Raw genomic sequence first — 22,263 nt, forward strand, 5'->3', positions numbered from 1 at the left:
AGAGTTTACCTACCAGATAGCTCAACATGGTAGTGTTTGTGGCGAATATTCACTCCTAAAATAAAAAATATTTCCTTGAGACAGAGATTCCCACCTAACATTTTGGTAAGAATTGGAAAACATAGGCTCTTTCAGAGGGAAGCTTGGAGAAATGGGCTGTGAGAGACAAGAAGCTGAAAATGTAATACTTATTGCCCAGTGTCTCATCACACATTTCCAATGCTCAGGTTTGGTCCATGGTATGAGCAGGGCCCAGGTCCCAAGGACTACAAGGGATCTTTATAATTATAATCATTATTATAATAATGCCTGTCTTCCCCTCTAAACTGTAGACTCATGTGGGCAGGGAACATGTCTACCAACTCTGTAATAATGTACTCTTCCAATCAAACAATGGTATTTATTGAGCACTTACTATGTGCAGAGCTACTTGGAAGAGTACAATGCAATAGAATTCGTAGGCACGTTTGCTACCCATAATGACCTTACAGTCTGAGTGCTCTAGTACAGTACTTTGCACCCAAAGATTGGTTTATCTGAGTTCATTATGGGACAACCCAAGGGTTTGGATCTATTCTAAGTGGAATCTAGAGGTTTGCTAGTTTAGATTTCAGCCTAAACTGAAACCCTGGGTCGGCCTAGGAATGATTTGGGTACTGAGCTCAGTGTCTTGGGCTGGCTTACATCTTAGCCAGTTGAGCCCAGAGAGGCAGTATTGCCTACTGGGTATAGCACGGGGCTGGGAGTTAAAAGGTCCTGGGTTCAAATCCAGGCTTCACCATTTGTATGCTGTTTGACCTTGGGCAAGTGACTTAACTTATCTGTGCCTTAGTTACCTCATCTGTCAAATGGGGAATGAGACTGTAAGTACTGTTTGGGACATGGATTGGGTCTAACCAGATTAGCTTGTATCTACCTCAGCACTTAGTACAGTGCCTAGCACAGAGTAAAAAATTTACCAATATCATTAAAAAAAACACCCAATCAGGTGTCTAGGAGTCAAACCCTACCCCTGTGCAAGCAGTGTTTTGACACTTGATATTTGGTCACCTTATCCGTGCCTTGTGCTCAACCAATACCCCTTATCTTATCCTGACCAGTTGTACTGGGAAGGTGGTCTGGAGCTGAGTTTCCTATCCCTTCATACATTCATTCAATTGTATTTATTGAGCACTTACTGTGTGCAGAGCACTCTATTAAGTACTTGGGAGAGTATGATATAGCAATCAACAGATACATTCCCTGCCCACAAGGAGTTTACAGTCTAGAGGGGGAGACAGACATTAGTATAAATATATGATTTATAGTATTTATATATTATATGTTTATATATATATTATTTCTATATTATTTTGCCTCATTATCCAGTGAGGCAGAAATAAAGGGACTTTGTGGCTAGTTTAAGGGTACACAGCACACAGAGATGGTGGGATGGAATAATAATAATTATAATTATGGCATTTGTTAAGCACTTACTATGTGCCAGGCACTGTATTAAGCACTGGGTGGATACAAGAAAATCGGGTTGGATGCAATCCTTGTCCCACGTGGGGCTCACAGTCTCAATCCCAATTTTACAGATGAGGTAACTGAGGCCCAGAGAAGTGAAGTGATTTGCCCAAGGTCACACAACAGACAAGTGGAAGAGCCGGGGTTAGAACCCATGACCTTGTGACTTTTTCTGCTTGAAGCCCTTGCACTTCCATTTCCCTCCTGGAAACATTGAGAGGCAAAGGGAAGAGACAGAAATAACATTTAAAGTCTGGGACAGAGTATTGGGAGATAAGCCCGTTATGGGCAGGGATTGTCTCTCTCTTTTGCAGAATTGTACTTTCCAAGCACTTAGTACAGTGCTCTGCATACAGTCATTGCTCAATCAATATGATTGAATGAATGAATAGGGTCTCCTAAACTGGGTGGGGGACAATACACGGTTGAAAGCTTTCTGTCTCACAAAATTTGCTGCCTTGGATCTACTTTATCTCTACCCAAATACACCTCTGATTTTGTCTTAGTAGAGAAATGATCTTGGTATGATGCATGTGTGTGTGTGTCTGTGTGATAGTTCCTACAAGTCTTCTATATTGTTCTTTCCCAAGTGCTTGTGATTGTGCTCTGGTTACAGTAAGCATTCAGTAAATACCAATGATTGATTGTTGTCTCAGCACCATTGGCTCTACCATATTTTTTTTCCCAGATCTTGTTCTGCCAGTTATAATGTGGCTCCTGCCAAAGCAGAAACAACTCTGCTGTGTTGCCATGGTTGTTGATCCTGATATTGGTCATGGTAGAAGCCACACAGTCCTGTGTCCTGTGGGGTTTGCGCGTGTCTTCCCGGCTCTGGGGCTCCCACTTGCACCGGGAGGATCCCCACCCATGCTCATCCCCTGTGCCCCATGAGGACCCAACCCTTGGCTGTAGCATTTTCTTCGTTGCAAGAGGGGATCTGGGGTGGAATCACCACTTAGGCTCTACCTCTGGCCCTCTTCCAACTCCAGTCATCAGAGTGAGCTATAGATGCTCACCCTGCCCCAAAGGTTGTGGGGATGGTGCTAATAACATTAATCCCACAGTGCCGAGTCCATGGTACTTAGCTCATGGCTCCCATGAAGAGACACCTGTGGGTTCAGAAACTATAGCTGGGGAAGTTGTCATTAATAGTGATACTTTGGTTTTACATAACACTTTGGGTTGCTTACAAAGAGTATACACCCAGGCCCTTAAGACTGAACGTGCTAAATACTATTATTCCCATTCTACGAATAGAAGTATTGTTGGTATAAGCAGTAACATTAATGCTTATAATGAGTTTGTTTCTGTTCCCTAGTTTCTCTTTCCTCTAAACTTAACATTATAAAATCACCCAGCAGGAAGAACATGGGATATTCTAATCCCAGCTTTGCCACTGACCTGCCATGTGTGAAACTTTGAGCGTATCATCTAATCTCTCTGGGCCTCAATATCATCATCTATAAAATGGGGATGAAGTACTGTCTCTACTTTTGGACTGGGAGCCTCTTGTGGTAAAAGAACTAAGTCTGTAGCACATAATAAACAATAATTACTAAAACAGAAAGAAGAAATACAGTTATCTGTAGGCTTTCATGGTGTTAACTTTAAATACCAAAGAGATACATATTTCTTTTCGTAACTTAATCTACTAATAATTATGCAGTTCAGCTACGACCCAGCCCCCTAATCCACTGGTGCCATCTCAAGGCTGAATTCCACGTTAGAACACTTTGGTTCTATCAGCATTAATACTTCAGACCCATATTGTTTGTGAGGCTCCTAACAGAAAGATTTAAGTGCATCTATTCAGGTGTCATCTGGTCGTTTGTATAATCTGGGCATTGCATTCTTGAGGAGCTGACCCCTTTTCAGAAACCTGCCTAGTTGAGATGTTACTTTCCTGACAGGGAGACACCCTGAGAGAAATCCACGGCATGTTCTCCCTTTCTCAATTATTTTCCCTAACAATTAATTCTGTACTAACTTGACACTCGCTTTCCTCGTTTGCCTTTGAAAACCATCATCCCTTTTTCTATTAATTCCAGACATTAATATTTTCTTTCACATGAGTGCCGCCATTCACCCGTGAAACAGTTTGAACATTATGTAGCTGTCAAGATGCCTAGGGATTACCCGGTATGCTTTGCTTGTGAGAAGTGACACCACTGAGGCCTGGTTTTGAGATGTTTATTTTGAGAGTAAGCTGACAGGCATGAAGGTCTGATCCCAGAGTGGCAATTTCATTTAATTAAAGGTCTCTTTTTTATATTTTTTTCTCACTGTTTATTATATATTGCACATATAACATATATAGACATATATATATATAACATCTATACATGCATATATATAAATCAGAATTATTGTTAAAGTCTGACTTATAGGAGGTACTCTGTTTTACAGTGAAAGGGAGAGGGTAGAGAGAATTGCTTAGTCTCCTCTGTAGAAAAGCTTGGAAAGCAGTCAGTTTACTTTTACACCGAGAAGTCTGGCCTTAATATGATCTTTTTTTGGTTTTTGTAAAGACTTTGATATGCATGCTCTCTCTCCCCCTTTTCTCCCTCCTCTTCCACTTCATCTTCCTCAAACTTATTAAATCAGAGTACATGAAATTGAGTTAGATATGCTTTATTGGATACTTTCTTCTCTCTCTCTGTCTGTTTTCTCTTTGCTTCAGCTCCTGCTTACCACAGCCTCTCCTTACCAATAAGTAACCATTCTTTCCAGGCAGAATCACTGAGCATTTATAGTTTATTTTTTTTCTAAATATGGGGATTTTTTCCTGCTGCACCATCAGATAAAAAGGCAACTAAAGAGCGTGATAGGGCAGCAGTATTGATGAGGAATTAAGAATGTAATAAATATTTGGAAGGGAATGTTTCCATTCAAGTTGTAATGAAGTCATCTCAATCTATCAAAGTTGTCCATGTGTCCTAGAAATGTGACTGGTAGCATATAGAAGCACAATTTTAATTTCCTCTTTTTTTGGGAACTGTTTCCACATGGCTGAAAGTAGTTTTGATGATCCTCTAGGCAACAACAGGAAAAAAAAAACCCTTTAGGAACCCTTGAATCTTTTGGTTAATAAAAGTCATGCTTACCAATGATCAGTTGAAATCACTCACAGATGCATCACTTGGCATATATGGTTGATTCAGGGTTTGTTCTTTTGTCCAAATGTTTAGGAAAATGCATCTTGGTTCTGTTTTCTCATGTTACCCATCACCATCAGAAAGAGAGATGGTTGGGATTGTTGCTTAATTCCTCTTAGGTTCAGTTTGAAAGCACCATGGGGGAGAGTCATGACAGAGCAGAGCTGTGGCCAGCTGAGTGGCTTGAAGTTGAGCTAGGCTTGGAAACAATATGCATGCTGCCTTATTCCAGGTGCAGAACATCCAAGGGGCTAGCGACTTTGTCAATATAATCTTTTCGCTCCCTTTCTTAACTGTAATCATTTTGCCTATGTTCTGCTTCCCTGGGGCTTCAGAGACTTGGGATTTTTGAAAATCTGCAGGTGCTAAGGCAACAACCATCTGGCCAAGTACTTTACAATGGTCTCTTTCCCTTTGTTGGCATCCTGCTGCTCCTAGGAGGTGTGTCTTCCCTCTATGAATTCAGGACGCCATAAACTGGAGCCTGTGGATTTTTATTTGTTGAATTCCAAAAAAACAAAAAAAGGTGCTGTTGTTGTCCATGAAACTCTGCTTTCTTTCTCCCTGCCTACCCACCTCTTTCTCTTTTCCCTTCTCCCTTCCTTTTCCTTTTCCACCTAGGATTCTCAAGATTTTCATGAGGGCAAAATAACATGCCTCATGGAATTCTTTGAATTATGAAAATGCTTGGAAAGTTATATTTGACTTTTATAATTTTCTGTGCTAATGACTGTTTTTTTTTTTCCTTCTTCCCTCTTTAAGGTACAAGTGATCCATATGTGAAATTTAAACTAAATGGGAAGACCATATATAAAAGTAAAGTCATATATAAAAACCTTAACCCAGTTTGGGATGAAATGGTTCTATTGCCAATACAGAGCCTTGATCAAAAACTGCGAATTAAGGTAATAATAATAGTAACCCCCGGTAGCTCTGGAAATCTATTATTTTATCCAAAGTCTGCTTAACTCAACACTTTTGATTTTATTTTTTCTCAAAAAATTAATTTTGAAAAGCTATGACTGCAATTTAGTTGACTCAGGCAATGTGTGTTTAAAATGAATCTAGGTCAAAAATCTCTACGCTGAACATTAAAAATGCATTTTTTTTTGTCAGACTTGGGCTGTAGTCCACAGAAATTCTTTTAGAGTAATCCTTTAATTGACTGCATTAAACTTACTGAATGTGGAAGAATTATTACCTGTGATGCCTTGGTGACATGTAGTAAAGTCTTTCTCATTAAGAATAACTTTATACTTAATAGAGCTTTAAGCTACCAATTTAAAGCACCAATTGCTAAAACATCTGGCTTAAAACTGCATATTTGTGCAGAATGTAGTTGCTTTACAATATATGCATAGTGCCTTTCCATCTGACTAAAACAATGAAGGTAGTTATGTTTTCTCAGTTAAGAATTTATGAAGAAAATGGCAGTAAAACAAATGCTTTTTTTTCCTGCTTTGTAGAATTAATTTCTGATGTTTAGGTAAAATTCTACAATTGAAATTGATCTCTTCTTAGTTCCAATATTAGCTGTGTTATCTGTAAACTTGAATATTATCTGTGTGGATAAAAATTTCATCTCATATTGCTGGAATATTTTGCTGTATTTGTTTTTGTTTTCTCTCCCAATTAGGTATATGACCGAGACCTAACTACATCTGACTTCATGGGCTCTGCATTTATAATCCTTAGTGAACTTGAACTCAATAGGTACTGAAATACTCTTGATGAAATTATAATTGCAATTTAATTGATAGAAGTAATTTAGTAACTTCAACTTTATTAATGTTTCCTGTGTATTTAGCTTGGATCTATATATTGAATATGCCCACTCAATTAGAATAATTTTTAATTTTAAAACAAAACTGAATATTCACAAAACTTCATACATATTCAGATCAAACTTGACTTAATAAATTATAATGGGCTACAGAACTCAATCAGAATTAAAATAGTTTATTTCATTTCTCTGCTTTAAAATACTAAATATAAACACTTGGTTTGAATCCTTAAAGTCACTAATGCGCTAATCTATTTTTTTCTAGAACTACTGAATATATTTTAAAATTGGAAGATCCAAATAGTTTAGAAGATGACATGGGAGTGATTGTGTTAAATTTGAATCTGGGAGTCAAACAAGGGGATTTCAAGAGACCTGTAAGAAAACATTTTAATACCTCATTAAAAATTCCTCTGAAACACAATGTATTTTCCAGCATTGCATATTTTATAATTTGACATTCCAGTGCCTTTTAGTCCACTGTGACAAAAGCCAGGCATATACCTTCAGGAATTATTCAGTCAATTGTATTTATTGAGAAGTTACTGTGTGTAGAATGTGTTTACTAAACTCTTGGGAGAGTACAATATAACAACAATAAAGTAGTTAAGCAAATTTATCACAAAGTAATCTGTTTGTGGATGAGTATAGAGAAACAATATTAGATCCTATGAAAAAAATGATTTTAGGCTGGATTCTATTTGCTCCTCAGTATGACTTTTGATTGACTTCTTTCAAAGCAGTTAACACATTGCAGCTCTGGCTATTTCCTGGATTTAGATATTCCAATTATGAGAATCCGAGCTCCATTTTGGGAGGTGTGTTCATGCTTTTTAAACATTTTTCATTCTCAATTCTTTCTTGAGGAAGTAATTCAAATTGCTTGGAATCTGCTAAAATATGCACTGTATCAATTCAAGTATGAATTACTACCCATTCAAGATCTTTAAGTAATGAATGGCATACTCAAGTGTGTATTTACCATTAGATCCATTCTGCATTCTGTAAATTATTTTATATTCAAGAAATGTAGTTTATTATCATGAATGGAAGGAGTAAATAATATCTATCCCTGATTAGATCCGTGTAGCAAGTTAGATTCTAAAAGTAACAAAAAACTAGAGGCAGAAAGGAAAAACCTCTAAAACTAAGTTTTGGTCTGTGAATGCAGTGTGAGGTTTTAAATAATCTAATAAATTTGGCCTGCAGTCATATATCTAATCCACCTGAAACACTTATGGAATCTTTTTGAAAATTGATTTATCAAAAAAAACCTTACAAACAAGTGCGGCATTCCTTCTCTTATGGCAGTTTTTAGGTAATACTGTTTTATAGTTGTAAGTCCATCTAATGTTTCAGCTTTTTGTGGGACAGGATCACACCTACTTACTTTTTTTTTTAATGATATTTCTAAGTGCTTACAGGTGTCAGGTAGTATACTAAACTCTGGGCAAGATAATCTGGTCGGACAAAGTCTCTGTCCCAAATCAGGCTCATAGTCTTAATCCTCATTTTACAGATGAAAGTAGCTAAGACGCAGAGAAGTTAAGTGACTTGCCCAATGTCACACGAAAGACAAATGGGGCAGCTGGGGTTAGAACCCATGTCCTCTGACTCCCTGGTGCTTGCTCCTTCCAACAGGTTATACTGCTTCTCATTCCTACTCTTAAGTATTGTACTTTCCCAAGTGCTTGTGTAGTGCTCTTCACACAGAAATTACTCAACAAATGACATTTAATGATTGGTTATAGTAGTTGTACTCTACCTGAATTTTTGGTTTCATCCAGTAAATTCTCATGGATCAGTTTAAAAGTGAGAGAATCCATCAGTAAATTCCAAGTGAATTATTTTGTAGAAAGCCTAGAGAAGCAACATGGCTTAGTAGATAGAGTCCTTCACTGATGAAACCCCCATGTCCTCTTTTCCCATTCCCTTCTGCATCACCTTGATTTTCTCCCTTTATTCACCCCTCCCTTAGTCCCACAGCCCTTATGTACATATCTGTAATTTTTTATATTAATATCTGTCTCCCCCTCTAGACTTTAAGCTTGTTCTGGGCAGGGAGCATATCTACCAACTCTGTTATATTATTATATTGAATCTCCCAATGTTAACTACTGTGCTTTGCACACAGTAAGCACTCAATAAATCTGATCTATTGATTAACATATTCCATTAAAAAATCCTTTCAGCGTTTGCTTATTTTCCCCATTTCTCCTTCCTCCATCAAGAAGCAATAGTGGATAGAGCAATAGCCTGGGAGTCAGAAGGACCTGTGTTCTAATTCTGGTTCGACCACTTGTCAACTGTGTGACCTTGGGCAAGTCATTTAATTTCCCTGTGCCTCAGATACCTTGTGGCTTCCTCAGTACTTAATAAAGTGCCTGGCACATTGTAAGCGCTTACCAAGTCACCATTAAACAAATAACTAAACTCTTCCTCACCTCTGAACTAGGCCTATATTCTAACCTTGGTATAAGAGGCCCCAAAATCTTTCAAAGGTATTTAATTGCTTACTGTGAGAAGAACATTGTTGTTCACACTTGGGAGACTACAATATAATAGAGTTGGTAGACATGATGCCTCTCCTCAAGGAGCGGCAATCTAGAGGAAACAGGGAATGCAATTAAAATGGGTAGGGGAGAATGATTAGAAGTCATCAGTCTGAAAAAGCTGAGAACGCATTTAGAAAATCTTGAAAGGTGTGGACACAGATTGTTTTTAATGAATTCATACAGCTTCAGGAAGGAAGGCTTGAGAATAGTGATAATAAACAATCATAATTGTTATTAAGGGATTGCTATGGGCCAGGCACTGTGGAGGCAATGAGCTCATCATTCCTGCCCGACATTAGGTTCGCAATCTATGGGGATTTAAGAACAGGAATTATAATCTATTTACTGATAAAGAAACGGAAACACAGAGGATTTAAGTGACTTGCCCAAGGTCACACATTGGGCAAGTGGCTGGACTGGTACTAGAACCCAGATTCCCCTGACTCCCAGGGCTAAGCTCTTTCCACTAGGCCAAGGTGCCATGTGAAAGAGTTAAGTAAATTGTAGGATGGTTTGATAGAGAGACAAGGGAGAGAGCTATCAGAAGGCATATCCCTAAGGATCAAATATGGTGGGGAAGAGAACCTCCATACCTTCCCCACGTGTCCCTTTGCTGTTTGTCACAAACTGAATCTTGGATTGCTCATCTGATCTAGGAAGGCCTTATGCTTTCTGCTAGACAGTGTTGCACCAGCCTCTGAAGTGAAGCTTCATGAGTTGAAGCTTGCTCATTGGTTTTCCGATTCTCTGCAGTGTTTATTTCCCACTGTGCCACTAATTCCTGGTCCGTAGTGCTGCCGTAGGCCTCTTGCTGTTTCCCTCTTGCACTATCCCTCATCTGCTGAATGGCAGGCAGGGTGAAATTACCGGGCCCTGAGAGCAACAGAAAAGTGGCCAGTGATGGAAGCACCGTGAACTCATGAGGGATCAGCAAAACTAAGGGTAGAAATTGCAACTCGAGTGTTGACACATGCCCGGACCACTTCCTCCATATGAACTCCCAAGAAGGGCTAGCATCTGTAAAATGTTGTCAGTGCCCAGCATAAACTTTGATTTTATAGGCGTGTAAGCTGAAATTCTCAGTACCAAGAAGTTTACAGTACTCTGCAGACAGTAGACATTCAATTAATTCCATTACTTTACCCCAAACTGCTCAAGGAACGAGGACAGAGTTAAGAGTAGGGTCCAATAATACATTCCCCAGCCTGATTTACACGAATCGTCTGCTTAGCTGTGTAGCAGTGAAGTGACTTAGCAAGGCAACTTTTCAAAAGTTGGCCCCTTAACAAATAATTACTGCTTCATGGGTTGGGAAAACTTAGAAGGGTTCCAGCGGCTTATTAGGTGTTGGACAATGAATCTAACACTTTGATAAACAAAGGCTTCAGGCTAAAAATGTATATTAAAGTGAAATGTAATTCCCAGGCATGTTTCATGGAGTGCATTTAAATACAAAGTTTCAAGCTGGGGTGAGCTGGTGTGGGTTTTTTTTTGTAATTTCATATTAAAATTATACCAGATGCATTTTTCCTTCTTGAGAGAATTGTTTTTAGATTCTTTGGTATGTTTATGATTGGGGGGGGCACACAAAATCATTCAGTCAATTAACATTTATTGAGCGCCCATGGCACTAACTGCTTGTACATCTGGGCAGATAACTGATCAGATATTTGAAACATCCACAAGATGAAAATTGTGTGCAATATAATTGAACATAATGCATCATACTGTATATCAAGTGCCATATGATATGTTTTAAAATGCTGTTGTCAGCTTTTAAAGGGTTCATAAATTAGGATAATTACCCCACCCCCAAATGCTCTGTGTTTAAGTGACTACATGCATGAATTGTAATAGCAAATACAAGACTGGTTCTAGGCAGTGATAAATCATGAGAGATTTATTGAACATGGCTTTGATAGGATGCTAATAGTAGTAAGTTTGGGTTTTAAAGTGACTTTAGTTTGAGAGCTTATCTTTTGTAAATATTTGCGGCACTAAACTTCAAAATGAATGCCTGGGTTACAGTTTTGGAAAGCTACAAAGACTATGAGCCCAGTGAGGGACAGAGGTGGTACTTGACCTAATTAACTACCCCAGGGCTTAGCACAGTCCTTGGCACTTAGTAAGTGCTTCAGAAACACCTTAAAATAATACAAAATAAATATGTGGGCAAACATAGCTAAAATTATTTTAACAGCTTGTTTGGCTCTCACAATCTTTAATTCTTAGTGCTTTTTTCTTTCTTTTAAATGGACATTGGTCTTGATAACCATGCCTTCCACCATGGCTCTTCAGATATAGGAAATAACTGGGTTTTAAATTACAAACAGGAAGGTTAGCTGCAGCTATGTGATATTCCTGACTTGATTAATGCTGCCCCCTAGGTGGAATATCATTATAACTGCTGTCCTGGGATCTTTACATTTGAAAATCATTCTTAAAAGAATCAAAGATACATAGATTCAGGCCTGTCCTGTGATCGTTGTACTCTTCCAAGTGCTTAGTACAACAATACAGTGTTACTAATTGTACTATCCCAAGTGCTTATTACAGTGCTCTGCACACAGTGTTTCCATAAATACCGTTGATTGATCACTGTAATCATACAGATACAGGCTGTGGGCAAAATTTCCCCTTTGGTTGCCCTATGTGACCTGGTCTTGGTTATGGGAGTTGGAAAAGTTTAGAAATTACAGGAAGGTGTGGTACTCCAAAATGTAAAGTTATGCTGTGGTTTGCTGTTGGGGCAGAAGGAAGGAGAAAGAGCTCTTGTGAAGAAAATAAACATTATCATCTACCTCATTAGCATTAATTAAGAATTTGAGTCACACCACCATCTATTGTGTTGCAAGAGCACTCTACTAATAGTCTTTATTGTCTGTTGCTAAGCAGTGGGGGAAGACCCAAGGTGATGGGAAGACCCAAGGTGATCATATCAGATACCATCCCTGTCCCACATGGGAATCAAAATATATCTTATCCCCATTTTAATAATAATAATGTTGGTATTTGTTAAGCGCTTACTATGTGCCGAGCACTGTTCTAAGCGCTGGGGTAGACATAGGGGAGTCAGGTTGTCCCACGTGGGGCTCACAGTCTTAATCCCCATTTTACAGATGAGGGAACTGAGGCACAGAGAAGTTAAGTGACTTGCCCACAGTCACACAGCCGACAAGTGGCAGAGCTGGGATTCGAACTCATTTTACAGATGAGAGACTGAGGCACAGAAATGTTAAGTGACTTGCTCAAGAGCACACAGTAGGTCAGTGACCAGGTTGAGACTAGAACCCTGGTAACCCATCTCCCAATCCTGTGCTCTTTCCACTAGGCCAAACTAATTCTACCCCTCTAGCCAGTAAGCTCTTTGTGGGCAGGGAATTTGTCTACCAATTCTGCTGTACTGTACTCTCCCAAGTGCTTTAAACAGTGGTTAGCACTCAATAAACATGATTGATTACATGCCTTTTCCAAGAGAAATTTATGAATAAGAAATAATTTGTATCATAGAGTGAATGATCCATAACTATTTAGTTTCTAGAAAACACAGTGGACTTTCGGAAGAAGACTAACTATTCATGCTGTTACTTATGCATTTAAAATAATATCACTTAAAGGGAAAACATTATCTCATGAATTGATATTTAGGACATGCATTACAATGCATGTCTATTCAATTTAAAACATCAATATGTGTTTAAAGATTTGCATACAAACTGAAACCAATTAGACTTCCTGAATGAATTGAAAGAGGTTCAGGACTGTGAATTTCACATAAAAAATCTGCATGCACTGTAGTGGTACGCAACTCATGACTAGCATCTGTCATGACTGCAGTCTGTTCCTGGAATGGAACATTCTGGAACCCATGAAGTTTGAAATGCCCTGTAATAGTAGCAGCAGTGATAATATTTATTAAATGCCCACTGTGCACAAAGTATTGTTCTAAGCACTGAGGAAAAAATAAACAGTAAGGGTTAAGAGATGGCAACTTGCTTTATGGGGTCCATAATCTGAGAATGAGTTGAGGTATGGGCGAGAGGGAGTTGACAGCAGACACAGAAGGAAAGATGAAATAACGAAAACACAAAACAAACATAAGCTAGAGATGTTGATAAATAGACAGTAGCTCTAGGCCCTGTGACTAAAGGATCAGAGTTTCAGGCTCCTTGTAGCTCACAGCTATGGTCTTACCAATGTTCTAGGCCTCATGGCCTTCTCACCCTCCTGACTGGGGAGATGGCCTATGGGAGTCCTGGTGGCACGGAAGCTGACAACCTCTCTCCCACACATCAGATCCCAGGGGTCGAGCGTGAAGCGGCAGGGGGAGGTCACTCAGACAGCTCCTCCACTAACTGTCTCTGGAGAACTCCAGCAAGTGGTTGGGAAATAGCATGGCGCAGTGGAATCAGCACAGGCCCAGGAGTCAGGAGACCTTTGTTTTAATATCGGTTCTGCTACGTGTCCGCTGAGTGATCTTGGGAAAGTCACTTTATTTCTCTGTGCTTGTTTCCTCATCTGTAAAATGGGGCTTAAAAACCTGTTCTCCCTCCCTATTAGAATGTGAGCCCCTGGTGGTTCAGGGACTTTGACCTAATCGTTTTCTATTGTAATTTTCTTGCTTGGCATGTAGTAAGTGCTTAACAAATACCACAATTATTAAGCTCCTCAGATAGGTAGCTTCCAACAACCCATAATTCAATGGGTTTGAAGCACTCCAAGAGGCACCCCTGGGGTTTAAACCCCTGTGGGTTTAGCAACTAGCCACTGAAGAAAGCCATAAGCCACAGCTCTCTTCCCCAGGGCCTGAGTCTGTATTCCCCTGCACCAACTGTACAATCCACCCCACTCTCTAGCAAAGAGATAAAAAAAATCAATATTTGCTCTATTAGAAGAAAGAAGCACAATCTTCAGTTTTCCCTGGCTCTGACAATGTAAACCAAACTGAATTAGGAGAGAACTTAGAAATAAAATCCAGGTTTAGCAGCTTCCTGTGCCTAGATTGCTGCTAAGTCTCAATTTCACCTCAGAGACCCTCTGCCCATCAAAGTTTCAATGTTCACTTAACTTGTATGTTTCCAGTGGAGGTCTTTAGTTATGGCTTCAGTGACCTTCCAGATCATAGTACAACTTTCACCTCCATAATAGATTGGGTTAGAGTCAGAAGCCAAGAGAGTGCAATGTCCTTGTTGCATACCTTTTTAACCCTATCTCTCCTGTCCTTTGACTCAATCCATCAATTATAGTTATTGAGTGCTTACTGTGTGCAGAACACTGTACAAAGCACTTGGTAGAATCCAGTGTAGCAATTTAACAGAGTTGGTAGACATGCTCCCTGTCAACGACAAACCTAGTCTTTGAAAAATCTTTCCCTGCAATTTACTCAAGTCCAGTTGAGATCATCACTAGGCACCCGGACAGTTGACTGAAAGGACATCCTTGTGGCCTTCCTACATAACCAGTTCAATTATTAGCCTGCCTGTAATTGCCAGAAGTTCTCTGTCTGGTGCCATGTGAAATTTGGACAGACTCCCAAGACACCTAAACCATTTAGAGAACAGCCAAATGTTTTTAACCCTTCCCCTCATTCTTTCTCCCTTTAGCTCAGAGTCCTTTCCCCTGGAAATACCCATGGTCATTCAGGCAAAGCTAAATGAGTAAGTGGACCGGAGGAACAGTGGAGTTGTTTTTTTCATTAAGTAGAACAATTTCTGTAGATGTGTTTCTATTTACTGTTATTAAAATATGTGCTCCGTTTCCTTCCTTACCACACCCCAAGATTCTAAATTCTTTGTGTTAGAGGGAATACAGGACATTTACTGCAAGACTTTTTTTTTCCAGGGATAATAACATATGTAGAGTGCTCAATTAGATACATAATTAAGTTGTAATCACCAGAACTTATCTGTGTTTCAACAACCAGTTAGCTAGTTAACTAGCCAAAGTGGAGTTTCCGTGCATTGGACAGTAGCTGCGGTAATGAAAAGGTTTTGCTGGAAAATAATTTTAACTGTGAAAGAACTTCAGCAGATTTAAGAAGACAAATGAGTTAAAACAGGGTTATAGTGAAGTTTCTTGCTGTTAGAAGATGTCATGTTTTCCCTGCATACTTGACTGAATTAGAATAATTTTTTTTAATGTTAAGGACTGACCCAGATTTTGAATGTTTTATTTCCCTGGGTTATTTTTCCAGTTCTTTTTCAAGATTAATGTTCCTTTCTGTTCCTGAGACACTGAGCAAAATGGTCTCAGGGACCTGAAAAACTTTCAAATTTACTTTTTGATGGGCTTTCAGAAGCAGTTAACTCACTGCTGTAAGTAGTGGTAATTTTGATATTACATACTGAAACTCTTTTCTTATTGTATAAGTTATGCATTCTCAGAGACATGAAAGACTCTGGGTATAAGAGTTTTGTTCATTCAGATAAACCTTAATGGACAATATAATGTATTTTATTCATTTTTGAAACTATATCAAAGACTAAAAGCTTTTGTATACCATAATAAAGGACAATAAAAAATGCCTCAAATATGAATATATCAATCATATTTTTTGAGCACTTATTTTGTACAGGGCAGTGTATTAAACACTTAGGAGAATACACTATAACAGAGTTTGTAGATATGTTCCCTGCTCCCAATAAGCTCTAGAGGAGGATACAAGCATTAATATAAGTAAATTACAGATAGGTACATAAGTGTCGTGGGGCTAAAGGAGGGGTGACTAAAGGCTGCAAATCCAAGTGCATAGGTGATACAAAGGAAGTGGGAGAAGAGGAATTGAGTGCACAGTTGGAGAAGCCCTCTTGGAGATGTTCTCTTAATAAGACTTTGAAGTTGGGGAGAGTAATTGTCTGTCAGATATAAGGTGGGTGGGCATTCCAGGCCAGAGTCAGGTCAGCAGAGAGATAAATGGGATTAAGGTACAGCGAGTAGGTTATCATTAGAAGAGTGAACTGTGTTGCCTACGTTGTAGTAGGAAATCAGGGAGGTAAGATAGAAAGGGGCAAGGTGATGGAGTGTTTTAAAACCTATGGTAAGGAATCTCTGTTTGATATGCAGGTGGAAAGGCAACTACTGAAGGTTAATAATAATGTTGGTATTTGTTAAGCGCTTACTATGTGCAGAGCACTGTTCTAAGCGCTGGGATAGACACGGGAATCAGGTTGTCCCACGTGGGGCTCACAGTCTTAATCCGCATTTTACAGATGAAGTAACTGAGGCACAGAGAAGTTGTGACTTGCCCACAGTCACACAGCTGACAAGTGGCAGAGCCAGGATTCGAACCCGTGACCTTATTCATGAGGTTCTTCAGGAACAGGAGAAACATGGACTGAATGTTTTTGTAGAAAAATCATCTGAGCCACAAAGTGAAGTATAGACTGAAGTGGGGAGAGACAAGAGATAGGGAAGTCAACAAGGATTACTGGTGCAGTAATTAAGGAAGGATAGGATAAATGCTCAGATTAATGTGGTAGCTGTTTGGTTAGATAGGAAAGAACAGATTTTACCGGTGCTGTGAAGGTTGAACCAACAGCATTTGGTGACAGACTGAATATGTAGGTTAAATGAGAGAGATTAGTCAAGGATAATGCCAGGTTTAAGGGCTTGTGAGATGTGGAGGATGGTGGTGCTGTCTACAGTGTGGATATGTCAGTGGAGAACAGGGTTTTGGGTGGGAAGATACGGAGTTCTGTTTTGGATATGCTAAGTTTGAGATGTCAGTGGCCATCCAAGTAGAAGTGTCCAGAAGGCAGAAGGAAATGCGAGATTGCAGAGGAGGAGTTCCCTCATCTGATAAGTGAGAATTAAGACTGAGAGCCCCATGTGAGGCATAGAGTGCCTGACCTGATTATGTTGTATCTATCCCAATGCCAGAATAGTACTTGGCACCTGATAAATGTTTAACAAATACCAGAAAAAGAGAGAGATCGGGGTTGGAGATGTAGATTTGGAAATCATCCACACACAGGTGATAAAGTCATGGGAGCTAATGAATTCTCCAAGGAAATGCATGCCAGTGCATTATGAAGAGGACCCAGAACTGATCCTTGAGGGACTCCCAAAGTTATGGGGTAGAAGGAGGAGGAGGAGGCTGCAAATGTGACGAATGAGAAGAAGAATGAGAAGCCTGAAAAACAGGAGGAGAATCAGAAAAGCACAATGACAGTGAAGCCGAAGTTGAGTAATGTTTCCAGGAGAAGGGCAATATATGATATACAGTGACTATTTCCTTCAAACTATCCTATATGACTCATAGCTATTAAAATATTATTTAGACTTTCAACTGTTGGTTTGAACTGAATTCCCTCATTTCAAGTTGTGCTCAAAAAGATGATATTTTTCAGGCCCTGTACATTTTAGTGATTTTTCAAGAAGAGGAGAAAAAAAAACCTGCCCAAGAGTTAGAATATAGGTTTGTTCTTTCATTCACTCCAGTTGAAACAAGTCCCGATGATGATACAAGCCTCATAGAAAAGGATAGTTAGTATCAGACTTCAAATAGCAACTCCAGGACAATATCTAATAGCTCTATCCTCATGGACCTCCTACCTAGAGGAGCTTTGATCTTTTTGTTTGCACCCAAATATAGTTCTAATGACTCTTACCATGTTTTACAGTTAGATACCTACATCAAGGGTGTAGTGCTAGATATTGTTCTAATCCTTATCGCAAAACAAAGGTAACTATTCAGAAACTGACTTTACTAACCCCTTTGGAAAAGTACAGAATATCGCTCTAGGGAGCTAAAACAATTGCACCCTAATACCAGATCCAGCAACATATTTATAATGTCAGTTCTCCCTCCTCATAAGATTGGGACCTCATGTAGGACAGGGACTGTGTCTCTATCTGTACCTACCGTGTTTCCACCCTAGCGATCAGCATGGTGTTTGGTTCATGGTAAGTGCTTAATAAATACTATCTTTACCGTCTGAATACTAAGCAAAATTTTAGTTAGCAGCCTACGTGTGATTAACCAAAACCTGTTTTGTTAATTATTTTATTTGTTTTGTTTTCCCTCCTGATGTTGGGTTTCTTTTCATTATCCTTTCGGAACCGATGATAGAGGTGGTCAAATCGGAAGAGGCTAAGTACAAATAAGGTAATTGTGCTTGTTTTTTTCTTTTCCCCCTTTTCAAGTAAAATGAATTTAGCCACTCCTGACTTTATCCAGCTTACATCACATAACAGTTATTTTTCAGTTTTAATATTTGGTGTGAAGCATCCCTTAGACTGTAAGCTCATTGTGGGCAGGGGACATTCTTTACAATTCTGTTGTATTAAACACTTCCAACCGCTTAGTACAGTGCTCTGCACATGATAAGCACTCAATAAATGCCATTGACTAGGGTGGTTATCTATATCAAACTTAAACACTCCCTCCCTTTAGCAGGCGTTCAGTTTCAGTGATGACATTTCAGTTGCCTTTCTCTGCAAATGACATATCTTTCCTTGGGTCTATTTTATTTTCAGTTGTATTTAGTTTATTTCTTTAATGAAAGGTTTTACAATGCACATTAATTCTACTGGGTTTTTTGGTAAACGAAACAAAGACTCATGTGAGTAACATTCTGTGGTTGAAATGGATACCATGTGAATGGATGGATTTACTTAAAATATTTTCTTTATAAAACAATCAAATTTTATGTATGTACAGTGAATTGCCAACCTTCAGTTCTGAACAGAAAATTTCATGAAATTCAATTGTGTGGCTAATGTGACATTTTCCATCACTCTGTTGAAAGGTTGGATTTTTCAGGTCAGAAAAAAAAAACCCTACTGAACTAAGTATGAAGTTTGCAACCTAACAAGCACCTAATACTATTTTTTATTTAATAGGAAGTACCAAAAACTGTAATTCATAGAAGAATTCTGTAGCTTTGTTATTTCATCATTTGGTTCACGCTAAAAATTCCTTTTGGTTTTACTCCTTTCAAGCCTCACTCTATCAAACGCATGCAAACAGTGTGGTTTTAATCGAGTGCTTTTTGAAGAGCATTGTGCTAATTGCTAGGCCAAATAAAATACAGCTGGTAGACATGAGCCCTGCCTTCAGCCCAGTGGAGGAGATGGACATCAAAATAAATTATAGATAAAAGAAGTAACCTATGTACGGGTATGTACATAAGTGCTCTGTGGGTGGTGGGATGGTGTAGAAGAGAGGTATAATATAGAGAATTTCAGAGACAACAGCTCACTCCATCCCACTTCTTCCCAGGAGGTCTCAGCACTCCTGGTACCAGGCTTTTAGTCCAGGTACTGAACATGGGACATTTTCAAGAGTAGGGTTTAAAAGCATCTGTCTATTTGCATAAGCGCACCCTACACTGACACCAAAGGTGCTCCCATGTGAGTGAATTCTCATTAATCCCTGTGCTTGTCAGTTGGGTTCTGTGGCTTCTCTTTGTCACTTGAGCAGGACACTGACATCCCTCAATCTGTGTTACCTGTTCATCATTCTTAGTCCCTCTTCCAGTGGTCCATTGATCTCTATCTCATGGCCCCATCTGTTATCTTGGAGCATGGCCTGAGGGTGGATGGGTAGAGGGGCTCCCCCAAAAGGAAACACGGGTTCATTCATTCATTCATTCAATAGTATTTATTGAGTGCTTACTATATGCAGAGCACTGTACTAAGCGCTTGGAATGTACCAATCGGCAACAGATAGAGACAGTCCCTGCCCTTTGACGGGCTTACAGTCTAATTGGGGGAGACAGGCAGACAAGAACAATGGCAATAAATAGAGTCAAGGGGAAGAACATCTCATAAAAACAATGGCAAATAAATAGAATCAGGGTGATGTACATTTCATTAAACAAAATTAACAAAATAAATAGGGTGATGAAGATATATACAAGGAGATCATGGGTGATCTTAGAGAGAGCAGTCTCGGTAGAGTGGAGGGGACGGAAGCCAGATTGGAGGGGGTCCAGAACAGAATGGGAGTTAAGGAATTCTAAGCAGCGAGTGTAGATGACTTGTTTTAGGATTTTGGAAAGGAAGGATAATAGGGAGATAGGGCGATAACTGGAGGGGGAAGTGGGGTCGAGAACGGGTTTTTTTAGGATGGGGGAGACATGGGCATGTTTGAAGGCAGAGGGGAAGGAGCCATTGGAGAGTGAGTGGTTAAAGATAGAAGTTAAGGAAGGGAGGAGGGCAGGGGCAATGGTTTTTATAAGGTAAGCGGGAATGGGGTCCGAGGCGCAGGTGGAGGGAGTGGCACTTGCAAAGAGGGAGGAGATTGCCTCTGAGGATACTGCAGGGAAGGATGGGAAAGTAGGGGAGAGGGTTGGTGGGAGGGAGGGGGAAGGTGGAGGGGTGACTTTGGGGAGCTCAGACCTGATTGTGTTGATTTTTGTGATGAAGTAGGTGGCCAGATCATTGGGGGTGAGAGATGGGGGAGGGGGAGGAACAGGAGGCCTAAGGAGAGAGTTAAAGATTGCTAGGGTCAATCCCCAACTGGGATAGGGTGGGGGCGGAGATGTCCTGCAGCGGGACTCAACCCCCACACTACGGAGTTCAACCAGACTGTGGTTTGAAACTGGAGGAAAAGATGAGCTTGTTGTGGGCAGGGAATGTCATTATTTATCGTTGTACTCTCTCAAGTGCTTAGTAAAGTGTTCTGCACAGAGTAAGTGTTCAATAAATACGATTGAATGAATGAAAGAATCACCTTGGTAGCTCAGGGATACCCCAGAGCTGCAGAGGTTCTATGCGTGGGGCCCCTGGAGGTCCAAGGAGTGCAAGGGAAACAATTCCTTAGTGCATAAATAAGGCAGCCGGGGGGCATCAATAGAGTTGGGGGGGTGAGAGCTTAAGACGCAGTGCTGTCTAGTGGAAAGATCACAGGCCTGGGAGTCAGAGGACATGCTTTCTAATTCTGGCTCCACCACATGTTTGTTGTGTGACCTTGGGCAAGTCATTGAACTTCTCTGTGCCTCAGGTTCCTCATCTGCTAAATAGGGATTAAGACTGTGAGCCCTAAATGGGGACATGAACTATGTCCAACCTGATTATCTTGTATCTACCCCAGCTCTTAGAACAGTGCTTAGAACATAGTAATTGCTTAAAACATACCACAGTTATTATTATTATTATTATTCATTCATTCATTCAATAGTGTTTATTGAGTGCTTATTATGTGCAGAGCACTGTACTAAGCGCTTGGAATGTACAAATCGGCAACAGATAGAGACAGTCCCTGCCCTTTGACAGGCTTACAGTCTAATCTGGGGAGACAGGCAGACAAGAACAATGGCAATAAATAGAGTCAAGGGGAAGAACATCTCATTAAAACAATGGCAAATAGAATCAGGGTGATGTATATCTCAATAAACAAAATAAATAGGGTGATGAAGCTATATACAGTTGAGCGGACAAGTACAGTGCTGAGGGGATGGGACGGGAGAGGGGGAGGAGCAGAGGGAAAGGGGGGAGAAGAGGGCTTAGCTGCAGAGAGGTGAAGGGCGGGTAGAGGGAGCAGAGGGAAAAGGGGGGAGCTCAGTCTGGGAAGGCCTCTTGGAGGAGGTGAGCTTTAAGTAGAGATTTGAAGAGAGGAAGAGAATTAGATTGACGGAGGTGAGGAGGGAGGGCATTCCAGGACCGCGGGAGGACGTGGCCCAGGGGTCGACGGCGGGATAGGCGAGACCGAGGGACGGTGAGGAGGTGGGCGGCAGAGGAGCAGAGCGTGTGGGGTGGGCAGTAGAAAGAGAGAAGGGAGGAGAGGTAGGAAAGGGCAAGGTGATGGAGAGCCTTGAAGCCTAGAGTGAGAAGTTTTTGTTTTGTGTGGAGGTTGATAGGCAACCACTGGAGGTTTTTAAGAAGGGGAGTGACATGCCCAGAGCATTTCTGCAGGAAGATGAGCCGGGCAACGGAGTGAAGAATAGACTGGAGCGGGGCGAGAGAGGAGGAAGGGAGATCAGAGAGAAAAAAGAGAAAGAGCTATAATGATGATGGCATTTGTTAAGTGCTTACTATGTGCCAAGCACTGTTCTAAGTGCTGGGGAGGATACAAGGTAATCAAGATGTCCCATGTGAGGCTCACATTCTTAATCCCCATTTTACAGATGAGGTAACCCAGGCACAGAGAAGTTAAGTGACTTGCCCAAAATCACACAGCTGACAAGTCGCGGAGCCTGGATTAGAACCCATGGCCTCTGACTCCCAAGCCCGTGCCCATTCCACTGAGCCACGCTAGCTTAGTCATGGAAGGCTTCCTGGAAAAGATATGAATTTAGTAGGGCTTTAAAGATGGAGA

At 40.3% G+C, this 22,263-nt stretch overlaps 1 protein-coding gene across 3 annotated transcripts in view; it reads left to right on the forward strand.

Annotated features, from left to right (window-relative positions):
- MCTP2 (multiple C2 and transmembrane domain containing 2) overlaps positions 1–22,263 on the forward strand; it is a 229,837-nt gene that overhangs the window by 69,225 nt on the left and 138,349 nt on the right. For all 3 annotated transcript variants that reach the window (XM_029066580.2, XM_029066584.2, XM_029066581.1), the window contains 4 exons: positions 5,427–5,569; positions 6,301–6,377; positions 6,713–6,824; positions 18,073–18,108. In XM_029066580.2, the coding sequence (XP_028922413.1) occupies positions 5,427–5,569; positions 6,301–6,377; positions 6,713–6,824; positions 18,073–18,108 (368 nt within the window). The remainder of the gene's footprint in view (positions 1–5,426; positions 5,570–6,300; positions 6,378–6,712; positions 6,825–18,072; positions 18,109–22,263) is intronic.

The sequence above is a fragment of the Ornithorhynchus anatinus genome, chromosome 5, assembly GCF_004115215.2.
Source record: "Ornithorhynchus anatinus isolate Pmale09 chromosome 5, mOrnAna1.pri.v4, whole genome shotgun sequence".
Taxonomy (NCBI): domain Eukaryota; kingdom Metazoa; phylum Chordata; class Mammalia; order Monotremata; family Ornithorhynchidae; genus Ornithorhynchus; species Ornithorhynchus anatinus.